Here is a 15,163-nt window from a genome sequence, read left to right on the forward strand (position 1 = left end):
CACAAGCGCTAATAAGACAAGAATAAATGAGCAGATGTTAAGTAGCACTGTTCATTTCACATCAATACAAATCTTAAATAATGAACTTGAAACTAACCATGGGAGCTAAATTTTATACTGTAGACTAAAAATATTGTGTAACTTCAGCAGATATGGTATTATTTACACTAAATGATCAGAATCTACATTTAAATGAGTTTTATGGAGGTTTAATTGTGTGTAACAGAAAGTAATCTTCCTGGGAAGTGAGTCTTGAGATGACTCGACACTGGAACTTAATCTCAGGTCTTTTATTGTGAAATCTGTGTCTCGTGGGGACAGATTAATTCCACCTGGCTGAGTTAGCCTCTTGCATAATAACCAACAATAAGAGAGGACAGGCTGGCCCTGACTGCGATCCTGCCTGCCAGCATCGCCTTCCAGGACCAACGTGGTGCCATGTTCCAGAGCGTGAGGAAATGCAACCTTTTTCCTTCTTCCTGCAATTCTGCTTCTTGTTTCTCTTCCCTCTCTTAACGAACTGCAGGCAAAAAACAAAGCAGAACGCTTCATATGAAAGCAATTCATAGTTTTAGATTTAATTTAATAGCCTTCTTGTTTTTGTTCTCACATGAATAACTTAAACAGACCTCACACTCGTCCTTGCTTTGGGGTTAAGCTCTGTTATTGAATGCAAACACAAACCTCCACCCCCGACTTTGTGTTTAAGAAGTGGAGAAACACCAACCTCTCAGGGGGTCTCTGCATGGGGCAGCACCTGGGGGGCCTGTGCATTTGTATGTGTGTGTGTCAGGGAGAGACAAATGATAGTGGTCTCATGGATCTGCAGATGGACCCACCCCATACTGCCCTGATTACATCTTGAATTACTTAGGTGATGTCATAAATCTGTGTGTGTTTGCGATTCAGTGATCTAACCACATCTTGTGTAATTCTTTGCTTATCTAGTTTACACATTCCACACGCCTTCGAACACTTGCAGATAGCGAGTGAGAGTAATACAGTGGGCAAGCGAGATAAAGCGAGAGTCGTTTTGGTCTTGCTTTGAGGAATTCCACGGGAAACCTTGAGATTTAACTGCTGCTGAACTTCTGGGACCCTTTTTGCTTCCCTGTGTGTCACAGAAGAAGATGAAGCGCTTCCAGAAACGCACACAATGAAACCTCAAATCCCCAAAGTAACATCTCCCGTGCTTTGGAGGTTGTTCTGCACGTGTGCAGTTTTATTGTGTGATGCTGCTTCAGCGGAAAAGACGCCAGCGTTTCTTTGCAGAAGGGCTCGAAGCACACTCGAGTGGATGAGCAAAGAGGGAATGGGTTTAATTTGCCTTGCAGGCGTCCTTCAGGAGCTGTAAACAAGATGTGTCTGCAATCTGACCTGCGAACAGCAAACGTCTGCATTCTCCATTTGTTGAGTCCTCATTACTTTGCAGCAATTATGCCCAGCACCAATGCTGTTGGGAGCACCAGACTGTGCCTCCAAATTTTGTGCTCCAGCAGTAAAATAAACTGAAGGCCAATTAAAATGCATAATTATTCCCTGTAATGCTGAGACTTTATAGCTCTGTGGAGACAACAGGATAAATGTTTATTTCACTGACCTAGATACAACAGAAGGATATATGACATTAACATAACCGTTAGCCGTCGGTATATGAAGTCACGTACACAAGAACTCTGTGCTAACTTCATATACTACAGAACCAAGTTCAGCAGAAGCAAAATGTTTTTCTGTCGTGATATTTTTAAGTGATTCACATTCCTTGAGTCAGATATTTCCTAACCTAACAGCGCGATGATGTCTAAACAGATGAATACAGACAGCATTTATCTTCTGTGCTCAACTAAAAAAAAAAAAAAAGAAACTGCAGGGTGAATTGCTGAGATTTTGAATGCAGCTCACAGCTCTCCAAACGTCTCACCATATTTTTCTTTATGAACACTAAACAAAGTCTGGTGAGGCATCCGACAGACCTGCTCTCTGTTTTCTGAATCACTCTGCATCAGGCTGGCTGCTGACTGGAAAGCAGCAGGTCTGTGGTTTCGCGCCTGCTGCTAATCAAATTAAAGAGCAGTACCCTCATCACCTCCACACAGTCTGTCACATCAGGAGATCAACAGTAAGAGAGCTCTGTAATTGGCTGGTTAAAGTGAACAGATGGTCAGTAAACTGCTCAGTTTCACTCTGGGTCAGTGGGGATGATTTAATTACTGATCAATTAAATATGAACGAGTTCATTCTGCAGTAAAGAAGTCATAAACTGAGATCTACGTCGTGATAGTAGGCTAATTCTCACCATGTGACCTGTGACCTTGTATGGTTTCGCACCTGTAGATCAAAGAGACGCGCAGAGGTGTTTCATCGCCTCAGTGTCTCGGCGGCTTCGCTGCTCTTTCACGGTCATTTGTATGATTAACACTGTCGCTCGTGTGTTATCTGAGAAGTTCTGGTGGTTTCAGTCCCACGTGCTCATGTAACAGTTTATTAATCACGGCGTCTGCGCCTTCAGTGCCACCGGAAGCTAATCTTTACCTTTTAAAAAATAAAAGCCCACACTCGTTTTTGCCAAAATGAGTTGTTCTGTGTTGATTAAAAGGCGTTAAATGGGTTCATTATCAAAGTGATTCTCAAAGACAGGGCTAAAGGATACGTATTTATTTTTATATTTACATTTTATAAAACAAGTAACATATTTCAAAAAATGTTCAAGATTAAATATCACGTTTAAGGTTATTTTATACTGCCTTAGTTCTTTTTATTTATTTATTTATTTATTTATTTATTTATTTAGTGTCCCCACTGAGTCCAAGGGTGGTGGGTGATTTACAAAATGCGACAGCGCTTTAGAGCAGCGGTTCCCAACCTTTTTTGCGCCACTGACCGGTTTATGCCCGACAATATTTTCACGGACCGGCCTTTAAGGTGTCTCGGATAAATACAACAAAATAAAACTAGAACCAGTATCGAAAAAAAGAAGATTTATTCATAACACACATGAAAAGACCCAGGAAAACAGAGTTAACAATAAAAACGATAACAAAATAACGCTGAAAACCGATAAAAACCCTGAAAACTATACATTTCACACCTGAGCCTCAACTCTCGCGGCCCGGTACCGGTCCGAGGCCCGGGGGTTGGGGACCGCTGCTTTAGAGGAGGATTACCTTATTTTGAAATTCATGACCGGAAGCATTCCCTGCTCAGTGCTGCAGACTTGACTCCTGTAAGGGAAGAAGAGGTGACCAGTTTACTTTCTCCGCTCAGAGCGCTCAAGAGACAGTAATCAGCCGTCACTAAGAGGTTTACCTGCCCTGCACCTCAGCCCTGTGTCGGTGGATTTTACAACCAAACTAGAAGAGTGGGTTTATTTCCCGGAGAATGACGGAACTGTAGGTAAATATCAGATAAATCACTTTATTATACCTTTTTTTTGTGTGGTCAGCTGTTGATTTGTGGTCATAGATTACACTTTGAGGAGATTTGTAGTTTTGTGTAACAAAAATAAGAAGAATGAAGCAGTGTGTGATTTTATTTATGAACATGTGTGTGTGTGTTTTCTGAGAGGCACTCCCTTTAGTTTCAGCGTGCGCTGCCTGCGCAGTTTGGCTCAACGAGCAGACAAATCTGAAGGAACGCAGTGTTTAAAAATAAAGGTTTCAGCACGTGTCCCCGACTCCTGACGTCATAAACAACGTAAAGCTATGCGTGTTTAAAGAATTTAATTTCTAAAATACTTTTTTTCTGGGGACACAATACAGCCAGACTCTTATTTCATCCACCAGTCAACTCTGACTCACCGCGCAGTGACAGAATAGGCGATGTTGGACAATCGCTCCCCATCTGGGCTCGTGATGATCTAATTTCTAAGAAGATTAAGTGTTGCAGAAGAAGCGCCTTAGACATCCCCCCCCACCCCCCAGACGGGGGAGGCTGACATATTACTCGATTTTATAGCACGTCAATGCTACATGTGCTGCTTCAGGAGCAAACTACTACCCAAGAGTGGAGGTCACAGCCAGGAGACACTCGCTGTAAGAGTCTGATGTTTTGTTTTTGTAAAATATATGTATGTATATCTGCTAAAGTTTATTAATACTTAAAAACAAAAGCCTTGTGGGTCAGTCAGAGCTGACTGGACCTGTATCTGTGGCTGCATGTGTCGATTTGCTCCAATGGTACCAATCAGTCAGCTGCAGGAAGGCTTCAGGAGGACATGGGATGATCTGAGAGGCTGCAGTTACATAACGCGCACGGAGGGAGAGAGGGGAAGTTAACTAGAGTTCGCCTTCATTCAGTTTGGCAGCATTTTAGAATAGAATAGAAAAATAGAATGTTTTTGATTATTATCCTCCAGACATTTATGAGCGGGTGGGGGAGGAACAGTAACGTTAAACCTAAAGCCTGAAAAAAGGGTTTGTTCAACATTACAGACTCGTTAGAGCGCACATTGCGTCACCTGGGGTTTCACATGATGTCTGCTTTACTGTACTTAGCAATAATCGCTGTGAGTTATCAGCCAAGGAGAAGCAGGCTGGATGTACACCCACGGCACGAATGATAGATGGAAAATTAGTCACCATCAACTCTCAGACACAAACTGCATTAGCGTGAAACCACCTTGTGGGAAAACAGCCAGATAACAGACGGAGTAAGCTTTGCTTTTATGGCAAAAATAAACGGATTAATGGAGGAGAAAATAAAAGCTTTTGTCAACAGTCGCCTGCTGAGCGCAATTACGCGCCACTCTGCGGAGAATAACAACAATGAAAGCAGCCGCAGAGTCGCGCGTTCAGGCGTGTAGTACGTGTTTGTCCCAGGAGATGACAGGACTCATGGGTGGCTCCGGTCCGTTTTGGTGGAGAGACTTTAAACAAACTGGGCCTGAGAGCAGAAACAGATGTTAGTTCGGCCTCCTCTGTGGTTGATTGCATCATCAGCAGTGGCCCAAATTTCAGCTTCCAGGAAAGGTGATGCAAAGAAATACCAACCAGCCGTCTGAGAGAGTTTCTCCCTCCGTTCGTATTTAGGCTGATAGGGCGAATAGGAGGAGTACACATGTATGTGATGCCCACCTCGGTGTGTCGCAGTGAGGCTCAGAGGTCAGTCAGTTTTATGTTGATGTTGTGGTTGAGACAGAATTGCGCTGGGAACCCACGCTTGAGCTCAAGGACAACAAACATTGGAGTCACGCTTCATCGACACTACAAAGCTCCCAGTAGGGGTACGTGTGTATAAGCGTGTATTCATATCTTTGTGGGTACCAAAAATTGAAAGTTTACTACTTGTGGGGCCCAAAATCCTGGTCCTCACAAGTTTGAAGGCATTTTGAGACTCAAAATGTCGTTTTGGTGACAGGGTGACAGGGTTACAGTCAGGTTTAGGGTGAGGGTTAGCCATTCATTTTTCATGGTTAGGGTAAGGGGCTAGGGAAAGCATTAGATGTCCCCACAAGACAGGAATACCCGACGTGTGTGTGTGGTAAAAGCCAGGGATAGGAAATTGGTTTTAGAGAGATCTACTAAAAAATGAGAAGCGCTGCGATTGGTTGTCTGATCTTTTGGGAACTGGCTGCATAATTAATTGCACTCCTTGTGATCTTGTATTAAGTAATTCAAGTCTGTCCCAGCCATCAGTGTGAGCGTCTCTCTGTGTGATGGCGATGACTTCAGTGATTGAATTTCCTCACTAATAACATTACACAACAGTCTCCTCTCTGTCACTTAGATGCAAGCGAAGTTTGTAGCTCTGCGACTCCTTCTACACAAAACTGCCTTCGCTGCAGGAATATGACCACGTTTTCTCCTACAAATGGGTGACAAATTAAAATAAAAGGAAAGAAAAGTCAGGGCCAGAACAGCTTGATTACTTTGAGGCATGATTTTCCAGAGGAGAAACTGAGTGCCATTCTTCCTCATTCGGTGTTTTGATGATGGTGGTGGGGAACACTTTGCCAAAAACACTTCAATTAGGTCAAGATGACTGTGACGGAATAGAATATGATTCATATCATTTTTGAACTAATCAGACTAGTTACTGAACCTTCAGGCTCTGTTTTCATCCCAGAAGAAACCTCCCCCATTATTTTATCACCGGATAAAAGCAGTCACTCAGAAAGGAGGCCAGCCAGCCATGCCCAACCCACAAAACTAATAATGAAGCCTGTTAGTTAGAAATTGAGTTATATCTGATACTATTTTTTTTTAAAAGCATCTTACACGTTTTATTTCATGAATTAACTCGAGTAACTCGAGTAACTCGTTGAGAGTGAGTGGACAAACATGACTTTTTCTGTCACAGTATTTTTGCCAGAGTAAAAAGCCCAGCAAAAAGAGAGGCCCAGCAGTTTGTTTGCTGCTCTCAGCTGTTCCTGAGTCTGTAGGTGTTGTAATTGTAGATGCATATTGGGATTGTTAGACCATGAAACTCCTGGAGATACGTTTTGATGGCCATGTTATCGAAAGTTTAGTTGGCAAATGTGAAAATAACAAATAAATAGCGTACAAAGCTTTGACACGTAGAGATCCATTAAAAATATGGGTAAAAATAAAAAAATTAAGCATTTTGTCTCCTTTTCCAGGCCTTTTGAGTCAAATTTAACCATAAAACTCATAAAAATCCAGAGAAACTGTTTCTCCAGCATCTGAAGAAGCCTCCACCCTTCTGTACCAGTTGTGACCGGTCCATTATTCCTGTTTGTCTTTGTACTGTCGTGGTCAGTCTCATTATATATTTATTTTTTAGTTCATCAGGCGTGGTGTTTCTTTGCTTGGACTTGTGCTGCATAAATATAACTGGTATTTTTTTTGCCCCCTTTGTGTTAAAATGAGCGCTGACAAGTTAATGTCGCTTTCTTTATGACTCTCAGAGGCTCAAATTAGACGGAGCTGTTTATGATGTCATCTTAATGTTCTGGCTGTCAGACGGAGAGAGTTGCTGCCCTGCTCGGTTCCTTTGCTGCTCGTAGCTGTTTGTGCAAAGTGTTGTTGGAGGAGCAGAGAGAGAAATGAAGGAAATGAGGGCGTAAATCACATCTGGTACAATGGGCAATAAAAGATGCCATAATGTCATCTATGGGATGGTGAAGTCTTGTTTTGTCCCTAATCATAGGCTTCAATTTCACCCATCAGAACTGGAGCTTCTTGGATGGGCTCATAGAACCAATATCCACATAACAACCCACATTATTTATCATTCAAAATGCTCCAAAAATTCCACTCAAGACGTGCAATTCAGTGAGGTGAGTTAGTGGAGAGGCAGCCTACGCCAGTGCATGCATCCACTTGTCATTCAGATAATAATTTCAAGCTCAGAGCCTGAAAACAGGTTAAATGGGTGATTTATACCTTAAACTGGCATTTACTTGTCCAGCAGGGGGCGACTTGATATATAGAAAACGTCCCCTTCGCTCTATGACGTTGGTGAACACCTTCCCGATGAGTTTGTTGTGTCAGTTGCTTGGTTGAAGTGATACTGAACGCAGGGCAAATGTTTATTTTTGGACATTTTGATTGTCAGCCCAACAAGGGACAATTGTTGAAAATTAGCAATGGCTATAAACTTATGTGCATTACATCAGTTTCGTGTTTGAACTTGGACTATGTTAAACTGCACTGTTGGTCTGCATTAGAGTCACAAAGGAGGATAAAGCATGTTTCATAGCTGGCCTTAGTTGGGATATGAGTACGCAGTGACCCTCGTTTCAAAGTTGGATACCTCAGCTTGAGGCTTCATCAGAGGACTTTACCGGTGACGTCACTGCGGCTACATCAAGAGGTCATTCATTGAACTGCAGTTTCTGGCACTTCCACGTTGGTTTAGGAGGTTTCAGTAGTTGTTACAGATCAGGCCTGTATCGGCTTTTATTGACCCGTGATTATCTGTGACCTCAATTGTGTCTTTTTCTTTAAATAGTCTTGTTGGAGTTTAGCCACATTCTTACGACTCAGGAGGAACCATTTCACTTCTTACTACACTATGTTTATCCTGCAGTAATTGCTGTCGTGCAGGATAAGATCTGACATCTGAAACATGATGATGATGATGAAGAAGCATGGCTGTCACCAGTGTAACGTCACCCATCAGTGGGCTTTTGAAGCCTTTTACCATTTTGACTTTTTTCAGCTGGGGGTGGAACTGAGGGAGAAACCGCTCATGATGACTTGTGAATCACAAAATAGCCACACCCTAACTCATACTCTGCTTCATCTTCCTTGTTGGTCTAATTCCTGGAAACCAAAATATTGAGTGAATATCATATAGTGTTAATTGAGACTTCAAACTCGTGATTTAAACCATAAACTCATTAAGAAAGTCTTTAGGCCTCCATAGAGGCCTGACGCTAACTGGGCTGAAAACACCTGGAGTGTTAATAATAAGTGGGAAGTTACCCTTTCATGTCTTTGCCAGTATCGGGGGAAGGTTTTGAGGTGTTTTCACCCGTCAGACACTGTCTGAACTTCCGATTGCTCATCACAGAAGAGAGCCGTGTGTCTTCATCCCGGAGATTTGAGTTCATCAGACCATCGTGTGTCAGAGCTGACCTAATTAAAACAGACGGTACAACAAATGATTCAGGTCTGCTTAACTGGAGCCACTTTATTTAACTGCCATTAACTCATTAATGCAACTCTCGACATGATCAAGACGACCTGTTAAAAGTCAAACTGAGCATCAGAAAAGGGAAGAAAGGTGATTTAAGTGACTTTGAGTGTGGTGTGGTTGTTGGTGACAAACGGGCTGGCTTGAGTGTTGCAGAAGCTGCTGATCTGCTGAGATTTTCTTACACAAACATCCGTAGGATTTACAGGGAAGGGTCCAAAAGAGAGAAAATGAGCGTCGGTTTTCTAGGCAAGAATGCTTTGTTTATGTCAAAGGTCACAGGAGAAGACCAGACTGCGCTGAGCTGACAGGAAGGCAGCACTAACTCAAATAGCTGTGCAGAAAAGCATCACTGAGCATGCAGCACATCAAACCTTGAAGGAGATGTGTTATGGCAGCAGAAGACCACAGTGCGCACTCCTGTCAGCTTTTAAATAAGATTTCACTTCTTTTTTCACTCAGATATCTAAAAACCACCAATGCTCAGTGGGCTCTGTTGTGACAGAGAGGATAACTACTTGTAATGTTATTAAAACACATCCAGTCGGTTTGATTAAAAGAATAAATGAGAGCTGCATAGTTTCTAATCATTTATCAGCACAGTGAAGTTTGACCTCGGTCTTAAATGAACCTGAACCCAAAGCCACACTCTCTGTTTTCACACTCTGAATGCTGGTTAAAGAAACCTCCCCCTCTCCTTCTGTTCACTGAATTTGAGAAAAGCAAATTTCACTTGTGTTGCATGTGTTTGCTCCTGTTCGTTTGACTGTTTTTATTCCAGGGTGTAACCTGTGAGGAATCTTTTTTTCCACATAGCAGTGTTTTGAAACTTCAGGCCTCATTAAAGCGTGTCCCCGGGGTGGCCTGCATGTGTCGCAGGATACATGTTGCAACGCGAAAAGACTCCACCAAAGCTGAAGTTCTCCCGTTTGTGCCGGCGGTTTCCCAAGAACTCCGTTTGACGGGGCAGCTGGAAAATACCAAAAGACGGAAATAAAATCCTGATAACCGATGAGAGTTTGTCCCGGAGCAAAATCACAGGAGGACTGAGAATTTCTGAAGAAGTGAAGCAACTTGTATAAAAGAAGCAAACAGTTCGATCTCAAACTGAACTCAAAGTTTACTCATTTCAGACCCTCTTTCAAATTTCAAGCCGCATGTTTTTTGTACTCTAACCTGACCTCAGTCTGACCCCAGTGTGAGATTCACAGGTCCCCTTCAGATGCCTCTGTGATGTGCTGGAAACTCTGAAGCTGAGCTAAAAATCTCACTCTGGTATTTTTAATGTTTATTACGTATTTAAAAAGCTAAAAAAAATAACCACGACTGAGTCAGAACTGATAAGAGTCATCAGAAATACAAAGATTTAACACCGGGACAGTAACGATTCAGAGCTGCACAAATCAACCCTGCTGATAAACAGTTTTTTCACTCAGACTGAGGCACGAATATGACTCAAGACGGCAGATTTTATTTGTTGAAAGAGATCTGTTTAAGCAATCCAAAGTATTCTCAATGTACTTCCTCAGTAAACACACCCAGTGAGGGTCGGGCAGTCACAAGAAACACATGACGGCTGTGCGATTTAAAGAAAAATGGTTTTTATGCTCATTGCGAGCGTGCTTCTCTCATTTCTAAACACGGAGACCGCACATAAAGCAGCAATTTGACTCACAAGATCTGAAAATTATACAAGAAAACAAACTATTCAAGACCAAATTCTTCCAAAGGTTGACCAAAAGTGGGTCAACTGGTTTTTAACATACGACCAGATGGCTCTGAACTGGTTCTGCTGTTTCTGGTTTTCTAAACGATGCATGGAAAGCTTTTCTCTAATTCGCCTATTAAATGATGGAGGCTTGTCTGATTTCCTCTGCAAGAGAATGCAAGTCTTTGGGTCACTGAAGAAGCAAAAGCAACAGCTCTGTGCAGCAGAGACGGTGTCAAAAATGACAGCGAGAGAGCGAGTGTAGCTTTTACCAAGGGAAGTACTGCCGTTTCCAGGGTTATTAAACTAACCTTAAATAAACTAAAATCAAAAACTAAAACCGTTTGGGTGATGATCTAAAAAAACAAAAACAATCTAAGGTTCATGCCTCAGCTGCCCTAAATTAACAGAACTGGTAATTAGCTATTATTTTTGTCTAATGGTGATTTACTCTTTAAATTATATTTTTAATATTAAATTATAATAATTGTTGTTATCTGTGAATTTTCAAATGTACTTTTACCAAAAATACTGAAAAAATATTAAAACATTTTTTTAATTAAGGCACCAAATTACAGTTTTTTGCAAACACGAACAATAAATTAGTTTTAGCGGTTGAATGCTTGATTAATTTCTCACTTCTCAGGTTGCCGGCTCAGATTTGGGTATCTAAACGTAAATTCAGTCATTTTTTTTTCCCTGACAGATATCTAAATTATTTGCGTACTTGTCTTTATGCCAGATGCTCTAATACTTTTTTTTTTTTTTAAGCACTGTAGGTGTAAAAACTGGACTTCAGTGAGTAAAAGGACTGGCACTTTACTCTTTTCTGCTCTTACTGAACACACAAACTTCTTTTTACTACTGGCCTCTTTCAGCCATTCACACTAGCTGTTTTTTTCCATTCCTAAGCAATTTAACACAGATGCATAAGGTCAGCGTGTTACTGAGCACAGAACAAATTCTCACCTCAGACACTTTGTCAGTATCGGATATTTCCCTGTTTTTTTTCACCCCTTTATTGTTTTCTAACCATTGGTGAGGCGACTCTCAGTGTTAGTAGGTTTAATCTGCTATGACTGAAGTAAAAGAGTGGAAACTGAAGAGCTGTGGATAAACTGTGGTCCTGAAAAACCTGCACTTCTACATGTTTAACCAGTTAAATAACTGGAGTTCTGATCTCGAGGCTTCGGGTGTTCCCTGTGTCTTTCTCGGGAAAGACACTTTATTTCCTGATGAGATGCTGTGATTAGGCACGAGGTGTTTCAGTGTGGTAATTTGTTTCCACTGACGAGGCTGAAGGGTCTTTGGGAATGCAAGACTAATGCATGACTCTGTAAGAGCAGCCCGAGGACCTCCAGTCACACATTTTCACACAGTGTGGGGCAGGCAGGGCCCTCTGAGCAAACACTGTGGATTCTTGGAGTGTTTTCCTTCAAGTGTCCTCTGGCTCTCTGAAAAAGTGCTTGTAAATCTCCCCCCTGGCTTCATTCCTCACTCTGTCCCATCTATCTGCTTTTCCTCTCCCCCTCGATCTCTTTCAGCCGCTTTTTGACTCCCTTTTCGCTCTGATTTCTCCTCACAGATCTCCAGTGTTTTGATGTCACATTCCTGAAGTTTCTGAGGAACTTGGAGGACCGACCGGGCAGCAGACGGCGAGGCAGCCAGAGATCCCCCTCTTGATCCCCTGCGTGCTCTTTGCCTGAGCTGGGATAAAGACGAGAGTTTGAGGAGACGAGGGCTCGGCGTTCGCTTTGATATGGATTTTCTGCGTAGGAGGGGAAGACAGAGGGAGCTGATCTGAGATCAAGGCCTTTCTCCTCTCCCTTCCTGAGTCACATGTCAGTGTGAGGCTCAACCGCCGGGTTGCTATCGCTACTCTGACCGACCTAAATACTTGTTTACTCGCTTGGAGAAGCAGCACAGACTGAATATCTGAGCTGAGAGTGGGGAAAAACAGCCAAGAGAGCTTCTTATCAACTCAGCATAGTTTGCTTCCCGCTGAATTTCTCCTGCTGGAGCTCAAACGGCCCGAGGAACCCAACCGCCACATCAAGATGCCTGCAAAGACGCCCATGTACCTAAAAACAACGACTCCCAAGAAGGGAAAGAAGCTGAAGCTCCGGGACGTCCTCTCGGGTGATATGATCAGCCCCCCGCTGGGCGACGTGCGTCACAGCGCACACGTAGGGCCCGAAGGCGAGGGCGACATGTTTGGAGACGTGGGCTTCCTCCAGGGTAAGATGGACATGCTGCCACCCACGAGCCGGACGCAGAACGGCCACGCCCGCTCGCACAGCATGGAGAGAGACTTGGGAGAGGGCCTCACCGCGAAAGATGACGTGCACAGCTACGCCTTTAACGGCTTCCATTACCAGCACTCGTCCAGCGGCCTGCTGAAGAACACCATCTCCATGCCTGTGTTCATCGCTCACGAACAGGCTCCACCCAAACCGCCGCGCCTCCATCTGGATGGTCCCTCCCACCACCATCAGCAGCCTCCTGCGGCTAGCCCCAAACAGAACAATGGCTGCAGCCAGAGAGACGGTCAGCGCCAGCAGCACCCGACTGTGTCGCTCTGTGAGAACGGCGTGGTGGGTCGCTTGGCGTCCGAGCCTTGCCGTGACATCTCCCTCTCCCCAGCCATCCGCAGACTCGTCCCCTCCTCCGGCTCCCTCTCTGAGGGCTCCTCCGAGGACTCCATGTCAGAGATCTGCGGGCCACAGGACGTTCGCCGGGGCCTCAGCCTGGACTCCGACACCTACCTGAGCAACGAGGATCTTCGGAGCGAACGCAGCGAGTCGCCCTGCACCGTCTTCCACCACGCCGGCCTCACAAAGCCCTCTGGTGTGTCGCGCTCTGACTCCATTGCGGGGTTGAACCTGGATCTGGGCCCATCCATCCTGGAGGATGTGTTGAGCATCATGGACCGCTACAAAGCTGAGGACAACCACTGCGAGCTGTGATTGAGATTAATGAGACAAAAAGATATATTTATACATGGTTTAATATATCCTTTAAAACTCTGAACAGACTGATGGAGACAAAAGATGGAGGGACTGACGGAGGAGGGAGGAGAACTTTTTTTTTTTTCCACCAACTCCTGAGAGCCGAGTCTGAAGGTGATAAAAGACTTCAAGAAGCTTGAAATGCAGGACGTTGCTGCTCGAGCCTTCAAAGCTGAACCTCATGCACATAGACATTTAAACTATAGCACGGGGTTGCCAACGGTTACATGCACACCATCATTCTCACGGTGTCCAAACAAACCTGCAGACCCTCCTTTATTTAAAACAAATACACCCATTTGCATCTATTTTTGGGCAGGTGTTTTCTGCCCATTTTAGAACCAAAACAGGTCCATAAGCATCCTGTTGCTTTCAGCTGATGGGGGAAGTCTTTCCTGTGAGTGTATTAAATACCTGCAGCTTCACAAGGATACATGTGGGAGTCCCCACAGAAGAAACAGCTGCACATATTTAACCAAACAGTCCAACAGAGCTAACTGTATTAGTTATTTAGAACTATTAATTAACCCTGCAACAAAGCTTTTCAAAAAAACTTTTCAACTTACAGTGTTTATGGATGCTTACCGTAACAGCAGGCTGTATAGGAGGACGACACCTTTAATCATTAATTTAACCAATAAAATAAGCCAAGAGGCGTTTAGAATTTTTACCAGCAAAACAAATTTGGCAGATTTATCCTGAAAATTACCTAAAATACGTCGCTGCTCCTCTTTCTGGGTTATTTAAAGCGAGGAGGCATCCAAAAATGACACAAAAAAAAAGATTATCATCTTTTAAAACTGTCCCACATTCTGAGACAGCTTCCCACATTTTTAATGGACCTAGTATAGAAAAGTAAAACAGCTGCGCTGATCCACAAGTACGTCCCAGCTGAGAGCGTGGGATAGAGAAGTGTGCAAAACAAACAAGTTATCAGAGGAAATACAGGCTGTCCTTCACCTGTGACATGCATCATTTTTGTGTGTTTAATTGTCCCACATAAACATCGCCACCCTCATCTCACCCCAACTGAGAGCAGAAAGTTGGCAGCCCTGCTCAAAGTTAACCAGCACAGTTGCAGTAACATCGCCACTGCTCCCTTTAATCTGTATCGCCTGTTAATCTGACTCTCACTGAGGATTTCCTGCTCACTTCTCTGCAGAGTCAAATATATTTGTCTCCAGATCGGCCTGGGAAAACAGGAGGAATCTCCAGCTGCACAGCTATTAATTCTTTCAGGATAAATGTGTATTTATGCAGCAGAGTTAACATTGCATACATAGACTAAGCTACAAACTGCTAATACTACTAGTTTAATGCTGCAGGTTAAATTCTTCATCTTTGCTTTCTAAGGTGTGATTTGGGGATGAAATGTTGACATCTCCACTCTTTTACATCAACTCCGCTGCTGCTGACTTTACTGTCATCCTCTAATATGATTGTATCCCATTTAATCAACATTTCACTGGCAGGTTTAACCTTGTTTTTTTTTTTATATCATCAGGGAGAAGCTGGGTATGCTTAATGTTGGTGTTGTTTAAAAGCTTTAAGGGTAAGAATAAGAAAAGGTGCTGCTTTGAGTTTTGAGATATGTCTTTATACATGCTGTGGCTCACTCTCTGCCTCCCTGACGTTCACTGTCTGCATGTTCACAGTAGCCTATTATTCAAATGTCATCTATGATGTATAATTAATCTGTAAATGTACAAATAAAATGTTTCCTACTGCAAAAACTTTGCGGTTGCTTCTTTGCAGACACACACTTTACAGACATTAACACTAGTAGGCATACTTTATGGGTGTTTTTCACATGCAGCGATGAGGTGAATAAAGATGTAATTACAAAAAA

At 43.2% G+C, this 15,163-nt stretch overlaps 1 protein-coding gene across 3 annotated transcripts; it reads left to right on the forward strand.

Annotated features, from left to right (window-relative positions):
• The first annotated feature begins 3,212 nt into the window (after nt 1–3,212).
• On the forward strand, nt 3,213–15,047 carry zgc:154093 (uncharacterized protein LOC777623 homolog). Of its 3 annotated transcripts, none has more exons than XM_040037396.1 (2): nt 3,213–3,389; nt 11,892–15,047. In XM_040037396.1, exon 2 carries the CDS (start codon nt 12,364–12,366, stop codon nt 13,270–13,272), a length of 909 nt encoding a protein of 302 aa, XP_039893330.1. In that variant the 5' UTR covers nt 3,213–3,389; nt 11,892–12,363; the 3' UTR covers nt 13,273–15,047. The 3 variants fall into 3 exon arrangements, with proteins under 3 accessions (XP_039893330.1, XP_039893329.1, XP_039893331.1); XM_040037395.1 differs by having other exon boundaries at nt 3,214–3,393; XM_040037397.1 differs by lacking the exon at nt 3,213–3,389 and adding an exon at nt 3,411–4,031.
• The last annotated feature ends 116 nt before the right edge of the window (nt 15,048–15,163 follow it).

Source organism: Simochromis diagramma, unplaced genomic scaffold (genome assembly GCF_900408965.1).
Source record: "Simochromis diagramma unplaced genomic scaffold, fSimDia1.1 OVJJ01000463.1, whole genome shotgun sequence".
Classification (NCBI taxonomy): Eukaryota; Metazoa; Chordata; class Actinopteri; order Cichliformes; family Cichlidae; genus Simochromis; species Simochromis diagramma.

Bases quoted from the DNA above. Each gene is read 5' to 3' on its own strand.
- zgc:154093 (XM_040037396.1), top strand. From the start codon at position 12,364: ATGCCTGCAAAGACGCCCATGTACCTAAAAACAACGACTCCCAAGAAG.